The sequence below is a fragment of the Ciconia boyciana genome, chromosome 13, assembly GCF_034638445.1.
Source record: "Ciconia boyciana chromosome 13, ASM3463844v1, whole genome shotgun sequence".
NCBI lineage: Eukaryota > Metazoa > Chordata > Aves > Ciconiiformes > Ciconiidae > Ciconia > Ciconia boyciana.
In genome coordinates, this window is record NC_132946.1 from 4,692,937 (window position 1) to 4,718,167 (window position 25,231).

Below are 25,231 nucleotides of genomic sequence, written 5' to 3' on the forward strand. Positions count from 1 at the left end.
ATTCCAAGTCTTCTCTAAAGAAACCCACAAGCTTATCAGCCACTATGGGCCACAGACACCCGAGTACTAAAGGTGTACAAGCAAGAGCCTCCAGCAATTCCTCCTTCATTCTAGCTTTCTTCCTGCAGCAATTCCTTTTCTTCCCTGTAAAGGCACTTTCTATATTCTATATCCTTATGCAGGGAAACACTTCCCATTTTCCATCCCAACAAACAGAACAGTCCCACAAATACACAACATTCAGAAGGAATTTTAATTAACAAAATGGTCCAGGAAAGGGGAGGGAGAACCCAAAAAACCAGGCCATTGCATTTGAAAGGTTGCATGTCAGTCACTAGGTATGCCTGCAAGCCCATGCACAGGAAACCATTTGGACCTTTGTCAGTGCAGAACTAGTCTCAGCTTCCAGAACCACTTCTCCACTCCTTCCTTATATAAGCTAAATATTATATACATATATAAAAAAAATACAAACTTGGGTTTGTTATAAAGTGGCTTCTCTCTCTCCCCCTCCTATGCTTGCTTGGCACATGAACGCATGCAAAGCTAGTAGGCTCTGAGGGCTGCACAAACAGCAGGTTTTGGCAACAAAAAAAATAAACACAGCTAAAATAGATAAGCAAGATTAAAAGCCACTGAATTGAAAACCATATATTTTTCCAATTGTATAGAATTAGAACTACAGCTACGACTTAAAACTGTAAGAGTCTGTCATCCTCTCTCCCAACTCATGTCAAAGTTCATAGCAGCATAACACGAGATTCCTCAAGAAACATCAAGCCAGTGTTCTCTGCTTCAGGAGTGAGTTCACAGGTCAAAGTTTAGTCTGTCCGAAGGATCATGGGAGGATGCTCACTGTCTTCATCCAATCTAAGTGAGTTGGTTTCATCTTCCAGGCAAACTCCACCCACAGCACCCAGGTCATCCGTATAGGCTGGAGAGAAAGGAACAAGTAGTTGGGGGATCAGCAGCACAAACTAAGGCTTGGATCCAACATGAACGATTAGAGCTGAAGTACCAGACATTACTTGCAATAGTTTCACTGCCACCCTATGTTTGCTTTTATCATGAACGTGTTTCTCCAAGACAAGAGCAGCTTATGATCAAAATTAAAGTACTCTGCACATGCGCAATGCGTACCTGTGCTTTGGGCAGGCTGATGTTTTTCTTAAGCTCCACCCATGTGTCACAGCTGCAACTGCAGTATTTATGCTATACATGCAGACTGTCCTTCCTCTGCAGTTGAAGCACTGACCTGAGTGCCATACAAAGATGGTAGAAGCACCACTCGGAGAGCTGCAGCATTAACCAAATTCTCATCCTCTCAATTTAACAGAGCAGCAAATCAGGCTAAAAGGTCACTGTTCCCATAAAGGAATGACAGGAGCACTTATCAACCTTGTTAAAAAAAAAAGGGGGGGCCTATAATTCAGATGCTTTGCATGAGGTCTGGATGCAGAACTCCTGTATGAAATAATTGTGTTAAGGCATCTCAAGAACCATACGGCAAGTACTGCGACCATCTCAACAGTAATCAACCACTATTCGAGACAAAGTTCCACTCAGAAAGTAGCAAAGATGAGTGATCCATCTACAGGAGACTACTGTACATCACAAGTGCTCTCTTCCTACTGCTCACCAATGCTCCACATCACACCCACAGTTCTGAAAAGCTCAGTGTTGAAGTAGATGAGCTGCGTGAGCAGCCATCTAGAATGAAGCAATACGCAGAGGTGCTCTCTGCCCCATTTCCAGCCTTCTCCTTACCATGCCTTGTGGGTGAGGAAGGCACATATGTACCTTTAGTCACAGCAGCACTGTATGTCTGCGCTACCAACGGCCGGTCATGGGATGCAGACTCTAGAATTTCGTTGGCTGGCTCCATACTGCCATCGAGCCTACCAAGCAGAGAGAGGTTAGCTGGAGAGGTGATCTACCTGGCCATAAGACAGCTTTACTTGACAGCTACAGAAGAATATCTCATTAGACATGCAAGAATAATACATATACACATGCAACAGCAGGAACTTGGTCCCTCCATTCCAGAGGGCTGTCAATAAGGCATCTGACAACACTTCATATTTAACACTGAAGACACATCAGTGACATGCTTGCCTCTGACACGGCATCAGAATCTAAATCCTAGTAGCTGACGCTACGAAAAAAAGACTCAAAACAAGCGTGCATGATTAAAAAAACCAACCCAATAACCATTCCAATCAGCAATATTACAGATTGTCTCTTGAGCTCTGTCCACAACAGAAGCGGTTGCTTCATACACATATACTAGAAAACCCTCTAGTGAAGGTATTAGAGCATTTCAGAGATTAAGAACTTGATAAAAACTTCACTTCATCTACAAGTGAAACGAGAGGTCATACCTTAAAGTGTTCAGATAAAGGTATGATTTTTGACCAGTATTGTAGATTGACCAAAGCTGCAAACCTGAGTTATCATCGTGAGTTATTGGCTTTAATTCTGTGAGTGATCATGTAAGTAATCTGACTATATTACCCTAGCTTTTCCTGCCAAATCTTATTAAAAGAGAACAACACCTTGTCATATTTTCCGTAAGTGTTCTACAGTACTGCTACAGAACACTAGCTGGCTGGCCTATATGCAAGGAAATTTAATAAGGAGACTGGTAGAGAGAGAATACAGAAAATTTCATAGGCCGGATTCCCCTCTGAAATCAGAGTAACATCTCTTTCTCATCTCTGTAACTGCTTCATTTATTGATGAAGAGGATGGTGTCAGACGTTTCAAGTTCTTGTTTAAGTAAATCAAACTGCCAAGTAAGAGGAAACAGGATCATACAGCTAACACTGATTGATCCTTCACTGCAGTTGGACAGTGTTAAGTTTCTGCTGGTAAAGCGGTGCTTAGTGTAGCAGATACTAGGAAGGAAGGCGCAGGGGGATTCTGAAGTTACTCATTCATGTCAGAGGTCTGGAAAAAGATTAGTTTAAAGAAATGAGGTGTTCTAAGTTAAACTTTTGTAGAACAGAACTAAGTTTAAGAACAAACTGGATTTTGTGGGAAAAAAATAAAATGCAACAGTCCTCAGCTAATATGGACTTACTTGTGCTGCTTCATTAGCGTGCACTCTCCTCCTTCTTGGGGGTCTAGGTTGTACATGTAGAGATATCCATCAGCAGCTCCTACCAATAAACGAGGGATCTTCTGGATTCTAGAAAGGTTTAGGGGACACAACAGATTAGTAAGAACTTAAGTTTTGCATCAGCACACTCTCCTCCCCTCCCATGATTTTAAGCCATTATTTTCCCACACTTTTGCTTCTAGACAGGGAACATATTAACAGTTAGACAGAGCACCTAGGGAAGAACTGTGCTTAAAAAAGGCATAACCACATTTTGGGGCTAATGGGATACCACAGGAATCAAGCAACTTTTATATAACCCAGTAAAACAAGATTCAGAAGTGACCAACCTGTTATCAAGCTTTGTGCAACTCCAGAGACTTCTAATGGGAAGTATTTACTTATTTCAGAAATGTTACAAGGCTTAATTATCACTTAAAGGGTGCTTTGAGATCAGAGAAGTGAGAGTACAGGCATGAAGTCAATTTAGCATAAAAACTATAAACCTCCCCCCAAATAAGTTTACTACTGCTCAGCTCATTGCTTTGGTAGCTGTGCCAAATGGGACCTGCCTTTGGTGAAGACAGAATAAAGATTAGATTTAGTCCTCAAAATTAACTTTAACAAATGCTATGCTGTTTTAGGGACAAGAGTAATGTGAGCTTGCTTTCAAAAAGACTTCTTTAACGGTTAGTCTGGATTGCCTAATTTTGCAATTCACTAACACAGCATACAGTATCACTCCCCCTAGCCCTAATGGAAGCAAATGCCCCAAGCCCATGGGCCTGTTCTCAACGTTCTTCTTTCAAAATTAAAAGACATCTTTAGACAACACTTAGAAATAGTCTATTCTCATCCAAATATTATGCCTTTCCCTCCTCCCCTCACAGGACTGTGAGCTGTTAGCTCTAACACATTGGTCTTAAACTGGAAGAGGCTTTGAAACGATTACAGGTGATCCATTGCTGTGTACTACCCGCTCTGCTGGAGATGAGGTTATGTTCTACAGCATCAGCCTCTCCACAGCCCAACGTGGCAACCCAGGGGGATGATGAATGCAGGCTCAATTTCTTTACTCACGTGGCAAGTGCACAGATGTTTTTGTGCCCACAGAACGGCAGGCGGACTGTAGCAAAGGCTCTACCCTGGTTGAACATTTCTGTTACTTGAGAGGGCAGATAGCTTGTTGAGGCCATCAGCACTTTTCCAAAGTAACCTGTCCAGGTTGTAGGCTCTTCCTGAGGTCTACAAGTCGAAGAAAAAAAAGTGACCAACTTTGCCTTCACATTAGAGAGAAAGATGTGTAAACACTTTGAAACATCTTTTTATTTTTAAAGATATTAAGCAGCTACTTGTTTCTCTTCAGAAATAACTAACACCCTTGAGAACTCTAATGCACTCCGTTTATGCTACAGGGCACAATGTATCCTACAATACCCTCAGCCTGTTATTTAAGCATGTTTGATTGTAAACTGATACTTACTGCATTTCATAAGGTTTATTATACAAGAGCAAGATCTACTGGAAAGTGCTACACTGCAAGATTTTATTCACCTGTTTATCACCAAGCAAATCATTGTTTCCAACAACTTCCACAAAAATGTGAGTAAGACTGTCCTCTCAAATCATAAATAGGAACATTTTACAACTTGGTGCCTTTTAAAGCCCTATAGGCAGCTGGAAGGCATTGCTGAGATAGCTCTTCTCATATGGATGTCAGAAGAGGTGAAACACAAATGTAACTAAAAACATTAAAACTGCTCCACATTCCTCTGCCAGGGATGGCCAATTTCTCTTCAGCAGAAATACCTTTTCTATTCACTGGGAGAACAGTATGCAGCTCAGCTACAGTTCCGATTCATAAGTGACTTCTTATGCCCTTTACTTTACAGAAGTGTTCAAAAGAAGTCTGTCCACACTTTGGAGAATTCGTCCTGTTGAGTATAATCAATTTTAAAGCCTTTCCCTTGAAAAATCTAAGGCAGCTCTGAAACCTACTTTTCTTTCACAGTCTCGAGTTTGAAGATATGCACCGTCTCTGTGTTACTGGATGCAGACAGAAACATGCCATCCATGCTGAAAGCCAATGAACAGATGCTCACACACCTGGGGGGGGGGGGAAGAAAGGAAAAACAATGAAGCATTATTTTTTACTGTACCAATTGGTGTAAGAAGAAAGCTAGTGTTAACTAACGCATGGGAATTGACTTAATGAGAATATTGCTTCTTCATTTTGGTAGGTAGGAGCCTTTCTGCACATTCACCACTAAGGAGCTCCATAATGTTCACACAAGCTGTACTGAGAGAGCTAGGAGGAACGGTGGCTGCATGGTATACTCACCTGCTCTTCTTCTCCTGTCAGTGATTGCAGGTGACTTGCAATTAAGCCAAACTATTTGGCTTAATTAATAATTAAGCAGATTTCTCAGTCACCACTGCTTTGCAAGTAAGAAAAAAGAACATTTCCATAATAAGCATTCCGAATCCTCTGATACCTTCTTAAAACACTTCAAGAGCAAGATCCCCGTTAATGATGTTCACCTCTGATGTATACCAGATATGGGGGTCAATTAGTAACAATCTGAACTCAGTCTTATCTCTGTATAAAGTACAGTAGAACTACAGAGTTTCTACCACCACAAATCATAGTACCATTTCACAATGGCTATCAATGATCACAGCACTAGAAGGATTTAGAAGAGAGCGAGAATATCAGAGATACTGCCTCCAATTGCTGTAAGAATACAATATATCTTACAAAAGGTGACCCACTTTAAGCAAGTTCCCTCACCAATAAATTTTTAAAAGGCAAGAGGGAGTACAATTCTGACAGGATTGATTTGTAGAATAGTCATGTCCAAAGGAGTGAAATTGGAAGACATTCAAGCTTGAAACTGTTATAAGCGTACAGGCAGGGATGAATGAAGATGAAAATAGGCAAAAATCAGGATGCCAGCTCAATTGCAGAACATACTGGAGATCTACCATAAGGAATGAGAATCAGATAATTAGCCCAGTTGAACTTTACCTCTTCACGCCCCTTCGGAATTCAAAGAGTTTCTGTCCCTCTGGAATGGAAAACACTCTTATTACTGTCCCCTGTAAAGAAAAAAAAAAATAATTTTTCATTCCAAGTTTGTTCATTGTGTATTAGCTCTAGTGAGCAGAGTACAACTACAAGCAGCAAACCATTTTGCTGTTAACTTATTGCTGTTGATGGACACCACATACTAGCATGAAATATTTATGGAGCTTGTTCGTAGGATGTGTTTGAAGAGTAGAGAAACAACAAGAGGTGGGAGCTACTAATGCAGAGAACAAGCTATGCATCAAGAACAGTCCTTCTCATCATATTTGATCATGAGAATGACCACACTAGACAAGTACCACAAGTACAGTCACCTGGATGTCTTTGTGCCTTTATCAGATGCAATCAGTTACACACCCTTATATTCTAAGCTTATTACTCAAAGAGCAGAGGCTTCAGACTTTCCAATTTATACAATTTAAATGGACAATTTGTCATCGTGTGCCAAAGACTGGCAAGACACTTCTCTATATTCTGACTTTAACTGTCTTGTTTTCATTAGGAAGACAGCATCAAAACAAGACAACTAATTTCTAATAAGTATCCTGGACTAAAGGGAGAAACACTTAGAGGATTGCCCTGATTACAGCCAAATTAAAATGTGTTTATTTAAATAACCTTATTATCCAACATTTCACAGCATGGAAATTGTGTCAAATATCATTAACAGTTAACAACTTAGATTTGCCATAACAACTGTAAGCCTTCTTTTTTGGCACCTGCACATGGAATTGTGCACGCTTAAACTTACTTAAAATGCTTAGAAACAAATTTATTTTTTATCACTGTCGGCAAGTCAATTAAAAGCTGCCTTACCTTTTCTGATGCAGTGGCAAGTTTAGTACCACTTGCGTCAAATGCCAATGCAGCCAAGGGACTATCATGAGCTGGGATCATATTAGCAGCTCTCTGCAGGAGTGAATCAATAAAATAAAACCATAGTACAGTACAGGTTAAAAACTACACATTTGCAGCTTAAGACTGCATAGTTAAGAGCATTCGAGGCAAATATGGGTCTTAACTTTATGGACAACAGCTTCAATATTTGTTTCAGTAATTGCTAAGTAAAAGTACATAAATTATCACTGAAGCATGTGCATAGAGAGTATGAGCAGTAGAAGGATACTTAAAAGACAATTCAAATGGAAATCACTTTACTTTGCTCCACTAATTTGCCCAACTCTAGTCATCAAATCTAACGTTAGCATCTGTATTTTCTTTGCCAACGTTCTGTGAAGACTAGCTACAAGAGATAGCGCAAACTGATGTAGAGGAACCTAACTGAGTGTCTAGTAATTCCTCTCTGAGCAAGTTAAGTCATTTCCAAGAACTGCATCTTTAGAAGTGGAAACAGCATTCACAAAGACCCTTACCAGATTGATGGTGTCAAAGACTTGTACTTCTCCAATAGTTGCACTTCCTGGATAGGCCAGGTAGCAGTTATCATTGTTTATTGATAAAGCACACAACCCTAGAAGGGATGCAGAAACAGAATTAGGAAGAGGCAAATTCCAAGACTTATGCAGCAAAACTCTGATTCTGCGTTCGAATATTACGAAGATAAGTCAAGTTATCCTCACAAGGTATGAGCAGAAACAGAACACGGATGAATAATCTCAGAGTCAACCTGCAAATATTCAACTATTTAACATAAGTTAAAGATTAATGTAAAGTAGAAAAGGAAGAATACCAAGAGCTACAATAACTGATTAAGCAGTAGCATTCCCCATGTCCGCCACGACTCCTAAAGCATTAACCTGACAAAGCTTTTAACTATACCAAGTGCTGGCAAAAATCCGTTTGTATCTCTACTACTTCTTTCTAACATTTCAACACATCCACTTTAGCAGACTAAAATACTGGGAAGATGCAGTTTAAGGCAGTCTGCTATTTGTTCTCAAAAACCTCACCTGGATTAAATGGGTAGGCTTTAAGACAACACTCATGTATTTAATTGTTACTTTTATTTGAAAGTGGAATTAACAATGCTACAGTTCCCTGTAGGAAATATCATATGTTGACACAGAATGCACTTTCAGACTTATGCTAGCTTCTAACAACATACTTACCTGCAGGATTGGGAGGTGTCTCCCTGATTGTATGTAATACCTTCATGTCTCGTATGTTGTGTATATAAAGAGACTCTTCCAGACATACTATCAGCCTCTAGACATGGGAAAGAGGACAAAATGCTGATATCAAACTGGAGTTTCAATTAATGTATCAATCCTAAAAAAACCTGTATCAAAAAATGCAGTAGGTACCTTCCAATAGAGAAAAGGTTGTACCTACCTGATGGGAAGAAATAAGAGTCTGAGAGAAGATACACAAGATACACCTCTTGACCAGGCTTCAACAGCACAATACTACACTAGGTCACTTGAACTGACCAGTGCACTTGACTTCTCTCAACCATGCTAGTGCAAATTGATTTAAATAAAACTAGTAATGTAAATAATTTTAAGTCAGCAAGCCATAAACCTTCATTTAAAGCTATTTAATTCTTATTCTGTACCTGCCCTTATGTATTTCCCCCCGACAAGAGGCCAGCTCTCATGAGGAAATAATTTTCTGCTTTGGCTAAACAGAAAAAACATACCAGACTTTTTTAACCATTTACAGAGCCTATTACTTACTCATAATCATTTGAGAGGGGCTTTTTTTATTTTTTAAACTTTGATTAAGTTCTTCAGCATTTCATTTACACTTTTGTAGACCACAACTGGATGACTAACAAGATGTTACTCATTTAATGCTACCTCACTATGCCAGAAATCAAATTAGCCACTGTTTCCCTTATGATTTTAAACAGGAATCCCATCCTCCCACACCTCATTTTTGGGGGCTGGGACAGACACTGAGAAGATTTTCTCCTTCAGATGCCATTCTCTCTACTTTGAACAAACTGGTTGAAGACAGAGAAGTCTGTATTTGCAGAAGAGTCTACTAATGATTTAGTAATACAGCAAACTATGGTTCCAGGTACTTAACTAAAAAGTTTCACCAGTTCAGTGATTTTTTTTTTTAATTTTTATTTTTTTAAAAGAATTCAGCAAACTGTATTTAAAAAACATAAAAAGTGAATAGATAACAACTTTAAGTTTTGGCCTGAACAGAAATTGTCAGTTTCACGTACTTTCACATTCACGATCACAGGATGATTCACACTGGGAGGGACCTCCGGAGGCCTCTAGTCCAACCTCCTACTCAAAGCATTCCCATCTTACTCAGGGCATTTTAAGTAAATACATAAACATAGAACCAAAAATACTTAGCCAAATATGAGTGCTGCGATGCCATACAGAAGCTACAGTTGGAAAAGTACAAGCTAATTTCAAATAGCAATTCTGTCACCAAAGGAAGAGGCAATCAATCAGCAGAGGAAGTGCCAGAATAAGATCCACAACCCCTCCCCATGTTTTCACCTAGTCAAAATTACTACTCACCTGTCTATTGAGTTTGACAGCCAAGATGGTGTTGGAGTAACTGTAGTTGCAAATCTCTGTCCCCTTCTTAAAGTGACAAACTTTCAGCTTGCGTGGAGCTTTAAGGCTAACTATTGCCACCAGACTACTAGAGAACAATCTCTCCACAATGCACACATCTTCTGTGTCAGCTGAGGAATCACAGTAACGAGGAAAAATACAGAGGGAGATTTCAGGGAACAAGAATGATGCACATCAACAGGAAATACTGTCTAGAAAAATACAGCCTACCACCACAAGCATTCTGTCACAACAGCTCAGAGTCAAGGTGGGATGCAGGACAGGTTTTTAAAGCAGAAAGTTGACACAGTAAATGTTGATTTACAATGACTTTCCGCCGTCCCCCGCCCCCTGCAGTGTCATGCAAGTTTACACTTCAGAACAGAGCGTCTACTCCCCCCTGCCCAAGATCCACCAGAAAAAAAATCCCAAAGATACAAAAAATAGCAAATGTCAAATTCCAGAATCTTACAATCTTCCCTTATCTCTGCAGAAATCTAGGAAAGCAAAGGTTTTTTGGGTTTTGGGTTTTCTGTGCATATGGTTTTTTGTTTTGTTTTCAAAGCTATACTATGCATGGAAGGGTTTTTGATGACGTGAGTTTCTGCACACCTTGTACAGGAATCACCGAAGCCCAGCAGGTACGCATAGCCATAAAACAGCGTTACTTTTGTCATGCATTCTACTATGGAAGCACTGGAGGCAAAGGAGAAACCATTCAAAATGTGGGGAAGACAGCAGGAGGGAGGAGAGTCCAGGATCTCTGGCAAAGAAGCACTTTCAGAGCATGTGATTACAGCACAGTATTAGACCAAGCTGGTAGGAGTCCAAGTCCCACCACCAGTTACCCTGGCATGTGTGCTTCCCCCTCCCATCCCCTGAAGCTCCCCTCCAAAAGCCCCAGAGACATAGTGGACATAGTTTTCACAGCAGGAGAAAGCTGGAGAGTTTTGCCACTCTCTGCAGCTCTCCCACAGCTACCGGCTACATCTGCCCTTCTATTACAGAACTGAATCAAGACAAGCAACTTGAGCCCTTGGCCTTGATCCATCAAAACAACCAAACTTTTCAGAAGTCAGTATCTGGATTAGCTCAATGCTTAACACGTTCCAAACCGTGAAACTACCAGTAAAAAAAAGCTTATTTCTGAAGGCTTCTGTTTTGGCCAAGAGACACATTAAATAATTGACAGTGTTCTCATGACCAATGACAGAAATTCCCTGAAAAAAGTTCTGTCCAACATTCTCAGCATATGACAATGTCATCACTGTGTGACATGTCTGCTTTGAAAGTGCTTTTTCTGGGCAGTTATTTCACAAAAAAGAACTGAAAATATTTAATGCTCTACATTCTTTTGAGAGAAATAGCCTCCTTATGGAAAAGGAGCAGGTTTATACTAAGCATTTTCAGTATTCTATGCAACATAATTGACTTTTATCTAAATCTCATATCTAATACAGTACTTTTCCAGAGAAGACAAAACAGCTCACAGAGGCTTTGAAAATTCAATTTCCTCACTTCTGCAACAGGGATAATGTAGTTTAGCAACGACTTTGTTTTCAAGGAATTGTTCTCTGTTTTCCTGATGCCACACACAACACAAGAAATAAAAAAATATCCGCTTCAATAAATTTATGCATAGACTTTCAAATGCAGACATCCATGTTCCTTGAACCACACTAGTAACATAAAAGATTCTCAAATATTTTACAGTACAGGTTATCAGCTTTCCATCTAAGCCCAGAGTCCTTCATAATAATGGCATCCTTTTGCAAGAGTCAGAAGACCAGCACACAGAGACCCAAAAACCACAGTGTGACTACTCCCTGCTCCTGGGCAAGCACAGCTTCTTTCCCCATTCAGGGGCAACTGTGTTAAGACACAGCTTCTGGGATTTGTTACTCTCCCAGGCAGGCAGGCAGAACTGGTATTTCAGAGGAGGAACAGTAGCAGAGATTCAGACGGAAAAAGTGCTGTCCTATGCTGCACTGATGGGAAGTGTGGGCAGCAGGGAAGGGCACTATCAAGAACTAAGCAGTCACAGAGAGCAGAAAAAACATCCCACAAGGAAAATGCTTAAAAGGTATAGACAATCCTTCAGTCTCACCGTAAAGACTTACTATAATACAGACAGTTACCTTTAGAGAAAGACTTTGTGATGGGCTTTTAATTAAATTCACTTGAAAAATATAGGATGGACCTCTGTTCCTTTGTCTTCCCCTAACAGGAAGAAGTGATAAAATCTCTTCACAGCTGCCAAGTCATGTATGCTTCCTAATGAGCAACCATTCAAGTAGAGTACCAGGCTATACTGCACATCCTACATCCAGCTGACCTGAATTAATCGTATGTTTAGAAGCACTAGTTAAGTCCTACAGCAATGCTGTTAATCAGGGTTTTTTTTTCCTATTTTTATTTTCTTCTACACAAGTGAGCATTACCAGAAATGCAGATTCAAAATACAGCAAGAACAAAAAGAACTGCAAAATGATTTAAGTATCAGCAGTGAGGGGAGAACAAGCAAATACATAACAAGATTACAGTTTCATAAACACAAGCATGTAGCATCACAGACAAGAGCTGGTTAGAACCAGCTAGATTATGATCAGCCATGCTTTTATTCCATTTTTAATCCAAGAACATGAAGCATGTTATAAGCATTCATTAAGCCTCAAAGCACCCTCCAATCTAATACTTATTTTTACAGGGGGATCAACTGAGCAGGGAGTTCGGCGATTTGTACAGTCACAGTAGAAGTCAGTGATGGGAGCAGACAAAGAAACCTCCCATTCTTTTCGGTTGTTCTCCCAAACACAAGACAGCTGGGGCATATTCTGTAGTTTACTTTATACACCTACACAAGAACTGGCAGATAATCTTACAGAAAAGAGGGAGGGGTCCTTAAAAGTGCTCACTCACAACAACAAAGCCTTTAGACCCACTTAAACTAAATTGGGAGGCGGGAGGCATCTGTCTGGGAGGCCTCAAGATACTCTTCCTTGTGGAATGGAAGTAGTCAATACATAGGAAGCCCACCATCCCCCATATAAAGTTTTAAACAGGCATGGTTTGCAAGACCAAGGCTGAACATTATTTAACTGCATATGAAAAATAAAGATCTCAAATATTTAGGTCTGCTGCAGACATTGCATTACCCTATAAGCAGAGGTCAAGACAGGCTGGTTTACACAGGTCAAACCATCAAATTTTCTACTAAATATTACCTCACATTCTGTGCTCTGTATTTATGGACTTAACCCTCATGGAAGAAAACTTAAAATATCAAAGAGGTTAAGCCAATACAGGCATCCCAGAACAGTTTGAAGACAAGACTGGAATCAGCAGGTCTAAATTCTAATCCCAGTTGCTTTATCAGTTTATTGCAAGATCTTGAGCAAGGCACTTTATCCAATCTGTACTTTTTATTTCAAGGACTACCTAGAAGCAGTCCTGCAAAGTTCAGTTCAGTCTCTCTCAGTATGTTTATTCAGTGTCTCGTGTAACAGGAGTCATCTTCACCGAGTCTCCTGGGGTGATACCAGGCCAGATACTTAAGTGCCTAACATACTACAGAGGTCAGGTACCTAAACTCAACGGCATAAAATGGAATTCAAGCCACCAATTAACCAGTACAACCAGACCATGACTCAAACAGGCAGATGTGGCTGCAACACAATTTAACCTGACCACAGGTGCCTAATTTGAACCTCACAATTACTTCTCTCCATTGACTGTATACAGAATCAGGCTGTCACCACGGATAACAGGTGATCTGAATCACACACCATTTTCAAACTTAAGATGCCACAGGGTCAGGTCACTTAGGGAACAGAGTCTGAAGACAACTGTGTTGTATAGCATGGTACACCGAGATCCTACTATAAATGCTGACATCATAGCTATGGGTACCATCTGTTCACATGGAGTTCACAGGAAAGCAAGGATACTCATGCATAGCATTCATAGTTTACTTATTCACACCTCAAAAAAAGGGAAGTCTGAACTGCTGGCAAAACAGGGGATACCACTTCTCCCCCAAGCCTCCCTCCATTTCATCTCATATCCTACTCAACTGTGATCAGTATTGAGAAGTTATGGGAATTTGGATTATTCGCCCTTGTGGTTGAGTAAACCTGCAGCTATCATGTTAGAAAGTATTTTTCTAACAGCAGATATTAGGATTAAAGAAAAAGTAATCAAGGTTTTGTTTTCTTATTTGATAAAGGTATATTAGTGGTTGCCTGTCCCAGTAACCATATGAAGATCCAAAAGACACTCTCTCTCTCATACCAGTAAATTTTTTTATGCCCAGCTGCTAGATAACTTGGCTATTGGACATAAAATTAGAAAAAGCAAAGAGTTCTCCCCATAGCTATTACCAAATTTCACAACATACCGGCTAAATTTAAATACAGAACACCGATATATAGTTTTACCCTGCCAGCAATCAATTGTTTGTTTTTGTGTGATATTTCATCATACACTTAAGGTTCCTCTTATGTCAATTTCAAACCACCTGTGAAAAAATGAAACATGTCTTATTCTTCCCAAATTAAGCCAACTGAGGGGATAAAAAAGAAAAAGAAAAAAAAGAAGATACTCACTGCATTCATAGATCTGCTCTAATTTGTCCACAGAAGAAAGAGAGAAGAATTTGTAGCCTGATTTACTGCCAACTGCAAGGGATCTGAAAAAGAAACAAGCCAGTCAGGAACATAAACTGAATCAGCTGTGATTACCCTTGGACAGGTTCTTACCCTATTCTAAAACTCCAGTTGGGTTAGCTCAGTAAGAAAAGCGATAAAAAGCTTGACCGAAAAAGCCACAATGACACAGATAGCTTCCTCAATTCTGCAAAGGCCAAACAGCTTCAGAATTACACCAGGTATGGAATCCTGCTTCACATTTTATGAAATGAGAGTTCACAGCTTAATGTAAGCCTACTGCCCAATTCACACTGGTGATTTCTCCACACAAACTAAAAGCTTTAGTGTGGAGGAAAGATGATGACTTGAATAAATGTAATGCAAACCAATTACCTCATTGCCTCATCATTAGAGGTGACCTCCAAGACCTTTTAAACTGGGCTGTCTGGGGATTTTTTGCTCTTTATACTGTAACCTTCCCCAAACACCCCAAAAGAGCTTTCATATTAAAAAAAATAAAAAGGAATTAAAGACTGCCAACTCTAATTTTCTCTGGTTTTATTTGATGATATTCTAGCACCTCCAAAGAACAATGTTAGGTCTCAGTCTTACAAATACTCACGCCAAATCTTTGATCAGAGGCGCCCTCTTAAAAATGCTAGTCACTGATGTTAAACAGATTTTAACAATAGTAGAACATTAGAAAACTGACTACAAACCCTTCTTTCCTCCATTACTCATTTTTCACACTTAGCTCACAGACCATTTAATTGCTTTTCCAGTCAGAGTCAAAGACAAGTCTTAAATTTTAAGCTAGAAAAACCTTTAGGCTTGTCTTGCAGGTCTTTACACATCAAGGCAGCAGACAATGGCACATTCTTATTTTCCCCTCCCCATGTGGAGGATGATTTTATGCCACAGAAAAAGAAAATTAACAGTCAATACAGTTGTGCAGAAGTGTATTAGTATGCTTATAGTTCATATATTTCTTACTGCCAGGACACATGGAGAAAAACTAATTAAATTCCAATAAAATGTATTTTGATATGCCAAACTGTAGCAAGTAATTCAATACAAGGCTGAAACCCAACCCTGCCTGTCAGCCTGCCAAAATGCCCTTCTGAACTTAGCAAGATGATTCTTTATAATTCAGATACCCTAACAATTAGCTCTGCATTTAGAATACAATACAGATTCCTAGATTTCTTGCTCTTTCTGTATTTTCCTCTCATGGCTCCAAAGTGAGCCCTTTTTAAACTTCAAGGTACCCAGAAGATTAAGAATTGTTCCTCAAGTGGCTTGGCCTCTGAAATTAAGATCCCAAGCTACAAAATCAACTTCTGTATGAAGGTATGACCTTCTCTTCTAGAAAAAAAAACCAACTGGCACAGTCTGGTTAAGAAATTATATTTGAGAAGATTTAAACCTTCAAATTAAAATATGCACCATCCAGGTAAGTGAAGTAAGCCTCCCCAGATTCAATAACCAGGATATTAAAAAAAGCATATTAGGCTTAGAGACAGAGAAGCAACTATAAAGCAAAATTTTGTTGCTGCTCCTCTAAGTCACCTTAGAAATACTGAATTTAATTTTACTTCAGACAAAATTGGTATGTTCAGCAGACTATATCTGATTAGTTGCCAAAGATGCTTCAGTGTTTTTCCTCAACTACTTTTATACAACTGAATGAAAATCCAAATTCTGTGAAAAATTATGAAGCCATAATTTGGGAAAAAAAAGTAATGAGTTAGTTTTTCTTAGAGCATCTACTGCTTCCCTCAAAAGAAAGTTTAACAAAGAATGACATTAAAACTGTCAATTCACAAAAGGTAAACAAGCACTCAACCGAGTTAAAAATAAGCGGTCACAAGACTCCTTGCAATATAAATGATCTACAAAAGACACAGGATGATTTCCTCAAGGAGAATTCCACATAGCAGCTATTTGTGAGTGTATTACTAGGCAGAACTGATTCCTGTATTGTACTTACAGCTTTAAATACAGAATATTGCTGTATCACTGCTTTACTGACAGTATCACTGAAACCAGTAAGCAAGCCCATTTTTCGTGTCCTACTGACTACCTATACCTCATTTAAATGAGCTTTAGACAAGGGTGAAAGTGAGTTGTATACGTGATAAAAGCCATTAGACTGAGTAGAAGCCAAAATGAAGAAGCACAGAACAGACCTTTCCATCCATGGCAACTACTTTTTGTTATTTCTTTCAGGATCAAGGTGAAGAAGTCACAAATCATTTGTTTACACAGAACAGCTCAAGTCAGTATAATTAAACCCATTTCAGTATACAAGCATAACTGCAAAACAACCCATTTTTCTTCTAGAACAGCATTATTGGTTTTGGAGGATTTGGGGTTTTTTTTAAATGTACTCTCAAATTACTTCTTATGAAACTATTGGAAAAAGGCTTTTTATATGTAATAAGAGAACTCAGTAGGCTGAGTTATACCAGCATAATCATAATGATTTAAATCCCCCATCTTCCCCCGCACCAATATTACACTTAAGCCCTTAAGATACCTGATAGCTATCTAAATGACCAAATCCCACAAAACAAGTACCTAGCCAAAATTACCTCGCCTCCAAAAAAATGTACAACCATATGGGGAAGAAATATGATCAATAAGCCATTCAACTATTGCTCAAATAGACAGTGGCCAACAAGAAGCTACTGTAGTTTATCAGAAGCTCCTTTTACAACGTGGTTGTTATGCTTTATCATCACCAATTTTCAGAAGCTGATGAGAGACTGAAATTGAAAATAAAATCAATATCCAAAAAATTGCCTTTTTTCTTCTAACATTATGCTACACACAGGTGTTTTTTTAGCTCTATTATGTGTTGCCTCTATTACACACCTTGGATTGTAGACTTTGAGGTATTTCATCATCAAGGTTGTCTGCTCAGTACAAAATTACCAATATAGCTGTGATTTATGAAACTGCGTTTACCCACTTTTTTCAAAGATAATATCGTACTCTGACCCAAGACTGCATAAATCTTGAGAGTATTTTCAAGAGCAGCTGTCATAAATAATTAAAACTAACCTCATCAAGCAAGCAGTGCTATGAGATGTTTCACACACTCATTTCAAGATTCTGACATTCACTGTAAGTGCACTCACCTAGAGTGGGAAATCAGCTGGTTCAATCTCTCTGGCTCTTTAGAAACAAGTTTTTTCAGATGGGTTAGAATCATACAGGTTTTCTTTTGCTTCTTTAATATACATACAGAAGGAAGAAAACCAGTTTTTCCCTTTCCGTATCATAGAGGACCTTAACTGTTAATCAGAAATATTCTACATTAATCAGAAAGATCCTCCTAAGGGTAGCTCTTTCAGATTAAAATCAATTGCAGCTGCAGTATAAACACGACTCCAGAAGTCATTACTATTTTAAAGAACTGGTTAATTAAACTTACTTTCATTATGATACAAGTCTCATTATACTAATGCTCCACCTCATTTCAAAACCAATGTAAATTTCCAAAGACAAAATGTTTTGTCAACAAAGGCTTATGATGGAGAGGGGGAAAATAACAATAATAATAATAAAAAGAATGAAAAGAATTACTAAGGAAACTTACTTTGCTTTATTTCCCCCTCCCAAATGTCTGCTGAAACCAAAGTCGTAACATCTTACAGACATGTCTTAAAAGAAAGGTCAAGAACGTTATTATTTTGGACAAGAGCTAAACACAGAAACTCAAACGGTCAACAGATTTATCAGCAACACTCTGACAACCCAAAGGAGATTTTTCCTTTGTTCTTCTTTTAACAGAAAACCAACGGAAACTTAAATCTGCTACAGCAAAAGGAGACTACACTTGCTCATCACCTAACATGCAGCAATCAGCTGGGACAACAGAAAGTTCATAACCCAAGTCAACATCACTACTCTCAGGCCAAATTCCCGCCCAAATTGTCACACACTGAGGAACAGTTCCTCTGGTCCAGATTCATCAGGCAAGCCCACCTCAGCTGCTATCTCCACTGCAACAACAGCAAGTAACACGACATACGATTGCTTCTCTCAGCTATCTTCCCTGAGCACAAGAGCTACGCAATCACTCTTTCCTTTTTTTGGTTTAGCTTTAAAGCCTCCTTGGAATAAAGAGCTCGCCTGTCCTCAAGGATCACGGGTGAATGACACCTGAACCTAGGAGAAACAAAGGCAGAGGAGTGAATGCTCAGCACCTAACCCTTGTTCCCCTCACCACAAGCAGTTTACTACAGAGATCCAAACATCACATGGTAAGGGAATTCTAACACAACTTCTGCAACATGAAGCATGCTATACAACTTTGGAACTATAAGCATTTGCTCAGAACATAGAAGCAAACTGATTTATTTGGGCAAAAAAGGGCAGAATTAAATCAGAAAGAATAGATATATGGACAGATACCTGTCACATGTAACTCCATACGTAAGTGAAAGCTGAGACTAAAGAAGACCTTGCAAATACGGCATACACCAGTGTTTTCATTAGAAATCCAGATGCAAGGCTTCATTTTGCCCTTTCATCAGGAGTCTGTTTTCAAAACTACAGCGACTATTTTGTTTCCAAGTGCTGTCACTTGATTAATTATTTTTAAAAAGGCAACTAAGACTTCTCTACAGTCTGCCAGCTTGCATTATTTCACAAGTAGGTTCTTTGGGTGGTTTTTGTTGGTTGTTTTTTCTGTAAATTGAATCTGAAGACCGTAGAAGTTAATTTTTAAGTTCTTCCAAAGGCATTTCTCTGGGAATATTTGTGTAACAATTTAAAGACTGAAAGTTTTACCTATTTTATAGATACATGTAAACTTTGAGATCATAGATACATGTAAACTTTGAGATCTTGAAGTTACTCTTCGGGTAAAAAAAGTTACATACTTCTATTATAGTACGCATTTCCCTTATGGGTTTTAAAGCTTGTATGAGTTTGTGAGGTGAGTTTAATTTTTCATAAATGTATCTGTGCTCAGTTTTAGTAGTTCTCCCAAAAGTAATACAAACAGCACTCGAGTTTAAGTGATAATTCTTACCAACTATATATTGTTAAAGATTTCTAATTACTAAAACATACCTAGCACTGAGGTTACCTACAAGCTTCTACTTCATGGTTTTGCTAGGATACCTGAATTCTGATCAGTAACTTCAATTTTATCTGCAAGCCGGAGCTTCTGCCTCCTAATCAGAGAATGCCAGTCATGCTGAGTTGTGCAATGACTGATTCACTAGGGAAGAGGGCTAGGTCCAAACCAAGCACACTAACATCTTCTGAAAATGACCTTCTCCATGTTTTTCCTTAATGAAAACATATTATATCAAAGAGAACCCACAAACCAACTGCTTCTGCTGCATTATAGGTGGAGTGTTTTCAGGCAGAGTTCCAGTCCCAGCCAATAATTCAAAACTCTCATGTAAATAAAGCCTAGGGCAATATGGAATAAAGAGGCAAGACAACACTTGCAATAACGTAGATACTATTCCAAGAGACACTGTCACTACAGGTGGTATCCATGAATGAACATTAAAAAAACCTTAAGTCTGGGGAAAAAAAAAAACAACTAAAAGACAGAGGGTATCTGTTTCAGTCACCAGGGATTGCAACAACTGGGAAAAGCAACAGCAACTTTTATGTTGACGACATTCTTCTAACTATCAGCAATTCGATTTCCCAAGACTAAAAGTCACCATGAAGCTCATCTTCCTACAGAAGACAATAGTTACCAACCCTTCATAAAGCCTAGGAAAAGTTAGCTCGATACCTATTTTTACCAACAACAAGTACCATCTTTTCTTAATACAAAGCAATTGGCTCTGCTGTCTAGGTAAGCAAGACACATTTGAGCATGAGTGGAACTGGCACCTTGTTAAGTTGAAGGTAAAAGCTTTAAATGTAATAACAATGCACCCATGTCATTTATTTTCCAGTTTTGTTTGTCAGCGATTTTTCTAATTACTGAAGCACACCTTAAAACATGATGAGAGCTCTACTGACTGGGAAGACGTAAACAAAGCTTGTCTTTCATATACTGGCTGAAAGAACATGCATTTGTTTACCTTGCCTGTCTGGAAAACAACTATAGTTACTTGTCATATAAGCTGAAAATAAGCAAGCTTTCTGAGGCCCAGCACAGGGAAGTGTAATTCATTCCTAATAGGTTCTTTTTAGCTCTTCTCACCCGGTAAGTGGTGATGATCTGGATATCTAGAATAGTATACTAATAAACCCAGAGAGCTGACTTCTTGTTTCTCTATTCAAACAAGAAACTAAGATAGATCACAGAGGAAAAAAAAAGGAAAAAATAAAATAAATTTTAGTATAAGGAACTCACACAACAACAAAATTCTACTCAGTTTAAGAACTAGAATGCAACTTGGTTATTTGGGTCACTTACCACATCAGACAAGTGTTTTAGTAAGAAGCTGCTCACAAAGACATCTGCAAGACTTATTGTTTTATATTTACTACTTTTCTTGGAGAGATTTCTTTTGAGACACTGTTAGAAAGAAGGGATACTTATTCCACATCATCCAACCATCTCCTTTGTCTCAAAGTAAGTGGCCTTTTATATTATTCTCATAATTTTGAGACAAAAAAAATACCAACAGGAGCCTTTTTCTATTTATGTAGTTTCTATAACGGATATCTGAAAATGCAAAAATACACCAAGATGACAAGAAAGAATTTGTATCCCAAGACTTTGAATTACAAAGATATATGAGCCAGGTCTGGATCACACAAACAGATAAATCAAATCATCATCAAAATTCTCTTGTCAGCGAATCTAAAGTCTATATAAAAAAATATATTTTTTTAAATCTACTCGCACAGTGGCCATTAGAATGCTGAAGACCAAAAGAATCAGCTATCGCACAGGAACTGAAGAACACTTTTGGATATTTACAAAAATGAAATGGGAAAAGTAGCAGAGTAGCGTACACAGCTGAGGATTAGCAAGAAAGAAATCGTTAGCCACTTGTCCCTTTTTTCCCCATAAACTCAAAGGTAAAAAGGAATCACACTTTACTCTTCCTTGAAGAAAGATTTCAAGGTGTACAAGCCAAAGACGAGCTAGATAAGCCTATATTACATTTGCTTTCTTTTTACTTCTGTCTTGGGTTTGTTCTCAAGTCAAGCAGCTCTCTTGTTCAGAATAATTTTTTTTTTTACAGCTCTGTGATCTTTTAGATATATACAGCTCTCCATAAAGCTAAGGCACAACTGAAAACAGGCAGTTGCTTTAAGGAAGGAGAAACAGTAAAGCTTTTAGATCACCAAGTTGGACAGTACAGTTTAACTTAAAAACCTACATAATGACCTTTATAAACTGCAAAAGAAAGAGGCAACAGATTTCCTAGTTATTATGACTTGTTTTATCTAGTAATAGGTAAAAAATGGATGGTATCTGAGCAAAACACGGGCATGTTTTATATGCATAATGACAGAGCAAGCTCCATATGGTACTCGATGAAAAAACGTGAAAAATAGTTGCAAAAGTCTTTGGCTCGAACTAACATATGGATAATGATTTACTTACAAATACACAAAAGACTATTGCTCCCTGCCCATCATTTATTGTAAGTTATCTACTGTTAAAGTCTCTTGTCTCAAGTCTATCCAGCTCCCCTTGTTCATCTGTTCACCCCCAACAAAACCTACAGAAGCAAACAGAGTATTTCCTTCTGCGATGCAACCTTTCTCCTCAATCTTGGCAGTCGCCATAAATAATCTTCTCATCTTCACAGTTCCCATATGCCACAGTACATGCTGAAGATAGTCAAAGATCTCTCTTGTGAGGACAAGATATCGTTGCTTGTAAAACAAACAAATAAGTTGTTAAAAGAAAAAACCACCACCACACACGTGGATTACGCTCTGTGATGCCAACCTGAGATCATTTCCTCTTACTCACTTCCTAAAACAAAACTCCTCCTTTCTCAAGTACAAGTTATTTTGGTTATTGCCCCCTAGTTTCATCTCTTAGGTATTTAAGACAGTCAAATCCTTCTTTAAAGGATCTTTAGTGCTCCAATTCCAACTATTAGGCATTTCTTAAATTGAAAAATATTGCTTTTTAATACCCCATATAAAAACTAATATGCATCAATTAATCTAAATACGCTGTAATGGTTAAATAACTTGAGAAATGTGCCACGTGAACTGCCCTCTTCTAGAACTGAAACATTAATGAGTGCAGTTTCAAGGACTAGATGAGAAAGGCCTCTTTTTCAAAATCAAAAGAAGCATAGGCTCATAGAAATACCTTTAAACCTAAGGCATGCTGCTTCAACACAGACAGCAGGTGAAAATAAAAAAGCTGTATGAAAAGATAGCTATAATGAGCTTTCGGATGAAGTCTTTGCACCAGCTGGAAGACCTGGGTCTTCCGTAAGATGCGATTTCAGTCTCTCCTAAAGGCTGGACATCATCAAGAAGTAGAAACAGCCCTCCCTCCCCTTCCCAAAGCAACAGCAAGCAATGCCTCGCAAGTACAAGAAGGAAAAACTCTCCAGGGCAACAACCCGGGGAAGGGAGAAGGCAACATGCCACAACCCCAGCCCAAGCAGCCCATCAGCCCTCAGCTGCGCGTCCCTACCAGAGCGGCCTCACACCCTGCAGCTCCACACACAAGCCGGAGGGGAGAGGGAGGTTGTTCCCAACCCTCCTCGCTGCAGGCAGGAGGGGGACCCCGGCCCCACTCTGTGGCAGTGAGGGCAGAGGCTGCAGCGGGGCCCCCTGCCATGCGAAGGGGTGGCACCGGGGCGGAGGGGGGGACCCCGCCACGCCCCCCCACCGGCCAGGCCTCCTCAGCGTCCCCCGGCCGCAGCCCTCTCAGGCACCCCCTCCCCGCGCCCGGGCCCCCCGGTCAGGCCGGGCTCCCCCTCAGGCCGGGCACCGCCCCCTTACGTGTTGTCCTGGTTAAAGTTGGCGAAGAGCAGATGGCCGCTGCCGGCGTCGCCGCTCTGACTGGCCAAGTTCATGGCGGGACGGCCCTCGCCACCCCCGTCCGGCGGGGGGGAACGCCTCCAGCAGGCAGCGCACCTCAGCCCCGGCGGCCCCGGCCCCCGCCGCGCACCCGCGGCCTCCTCATCCCCGCCGGCCCCTTGTTTACGCTGCGGGCGGCGGAGCGGCCCCGCGCCTGCGCCGCCCCACCCCCGCCCCGTCGACCCCCGCCGCCCGCTCTCCTCCCGGCCACCGTACTGCCGCCGCGCATGCGCCCGCTCTGCGGGGCGGGAGGAGTCGCGCATGCGCTCGGGTAGTGGCGCCGAACTCGGTCGGGAAAGGGGCGGGGCGGGAGGCAGCGGCGTTCTAAAGCTAAGCAGGGCCCGCGGGGGTCGGCGGCTGGATGGGAGACTGAAAGCCCAGGCGGCGGTCCCCGACTCAGACGCGTCCCCGGCCTTGGCCGCGACGGCCGCGTTACTGTCACGGTCCCTACAGACCCTACAGGGTCACGGTCCCCTCCCACCGGCGCCCCTGCAGTTCTGCTTCGTACCACGGGAGGTCCCCAAGGCTCAGCAGATGGGACAGCGGGGGACACCAGGCTCTGCCTCTGGGCACAGGCTGTTCTAGGGAGCTCACACCTGAGTGCAATGGCCTTGTCGTGGCCAGGGGTGCATCGGCCTTTGCACCAGCTCGCAGGACAGCCAGGCGTGGGCAGGAGACAACTTCAGAGCAAGGAGAGTCATGGGCTGCCAGATCCAGGCAGCAGCTTGTCAGTCGATAATACAAATTGCAGGCAAAAAAAGGCAACTGAACTAGGAATGTCTGGAAACTGGATTGAAATCAAGGGCTTGGTGCTGAAAAGAGTTTATCTCGGGGAAATGAGCCATGCTGGGGAGCGCAGGGTGTTGGGGTTCATGCCTCTGGGGCCAGCTCATCTGAGAGAGTTTGTGAGTGATGCACGTGTAGTGGCGGGGAGTGATGGAGCCGTCTCCTTCACCAGCCCGGTGGCCCCCCAATGTATAAGGGACCCTCTGGGCTCCCCCATGTTTAACCACCCTCCAGCTGCTGGTGAGGAGATTCCTCCAAATGGCTTAAACCCAAGCTGCCCTGCCCCAGCACCCGGCTGCCCTGTGTCCACCCTGCCACGGCCCACGGCCACCCCCCAGCCGGTCTTGGCCCCCACACTCGCCTCTGCCTCCACTACAGCTGCTGCCAACCCATCCATGTGTCCTGTAACTCCTACCCATCCAAAGTTTATTCTCTCGTGGGGCGGTTTTTCCTGCTAAGAGATGGCAGATTTTAATCTCAAATTGTCTCTTTTCTTGCCTGCTGGCTCCAGCAGCTTAACATGCAGGAGAACCTCCCTCCCTGGGGAAATGCAATGACAGTGTGTGTTGCCAATGCCACCATTGTAGCACCCAAAGGCGCGGATATTCACACTGGTCACAGCCAGGATCCCACTGGGACCCCTCATTGGGAGTGGGGGACAACACACAGAGGTGTTTCCAGCTATGGGACTCCTGCAGGGTTTGGGACTTTGCATATTTTGGGGAGAAAGCAGCCCTGGGCTTCATGACCCATTCCTACTGTAAAGGAAAACTCTGCAAGACCCCTCCATTTTGGTAACTTTACAAAAACGTCACTGCATTCAGGGTACCCCTGAATCTTGGAAACTCTCCTTAACATCATTGCAATTACTCATATCTTTGCGAGAAGGTGGGGAGAGCACCAGGGATGGAGGAGGAAAGAAAAGCAAGGACGCGAGGGGAGATGCCATGTGGGGAGGGGACGCGTCCCGGCGGGGTATGGGTGGTGTGAGCGTGGACGTCGCTGCATCCCACCATCGAGCCGCTCCCGGCTGCCTGTGATTCTCCGGCCGCGGGGTTTGGAGGCAGCGCTGGGGCTGGAGCCATTCCCCAGCACGATGCGCGAGGCTTTGGTTGCCATAACAACTGGATTC

The 25,231-nt window shown here is 41.1% G+C and overlaps 1 protein-coding gene across 2 annotated transcripts; it reads right to left on the reverse strand.

Annotated features, from left to right (window-relative positions):
- Positions 1-234: 234 nt before the first annotated feature.
- On the reverse strand, positions 235-23,478 carry WIPI2 (WD repeat domain, phosphoinositide interacting 2). 2 transcript variants are annotated; one of them, XM_072878133.1, is made up of 12 exons: positions 23,236-23,478; positions 14,278-14,360; positions 9,635-9,804; positions 8,258-8,354; positions 7,562-7,659; positions 7,005-7,097; positions 6,129-6,199; positions 5,099-5,206; positions 4,181-4,345; positions 3,083-3,190; positions 1,801-1,898; positions 235-934 (listed from the first exon to the last, which is right to left on the reverse strand). In XM_072878133.1, the coding sequence occupies exons 1-12, from the start codon at positions 23,307-23,309 to the stop codon at positions 822-824; spliced, it is 1,278 nt and encodes a 425-aa protein (XP_072734234.1). In that variant the 5' UTR covers positions 23,310-23,478; the 3' UTR covers positions 235-821. The 2 variants fall into 2 exon arrangements, with proteins under 2 accessions (XP_072734234.1, XP_072734233.1); XM_072878132.1 differs by having other exon boundaries at positions 1,768-1,898.
- Between the last annotated feature and the right edge of the window lie 1,753 nt (positions 23,479-25,231).

Coding starts and splice junctions, on each gene's coding strand:
- WIPI2 (XM_072878132.1), bottom strand. CDS start 23,309: ATGAACTTGGCCAGTCAGAGCGGCGACGCCGGCAGCGGCCATCTGCTC. Junction 5,207..6,128: donor TTCCGAAGGGGCGTGAAGAG/GTAAAGTTCAAC, acceptor CCCCCCCCCCAG/GTGTGTGAGCATCTGTTCAT. Junction 4,346..5,098: donor CTCGAGACTGTGAAAGAAAA/GTAGGTTTCAGA, acceptor TTCGACTTGTAG/ACCTCAGGAAGAGCCTACAA.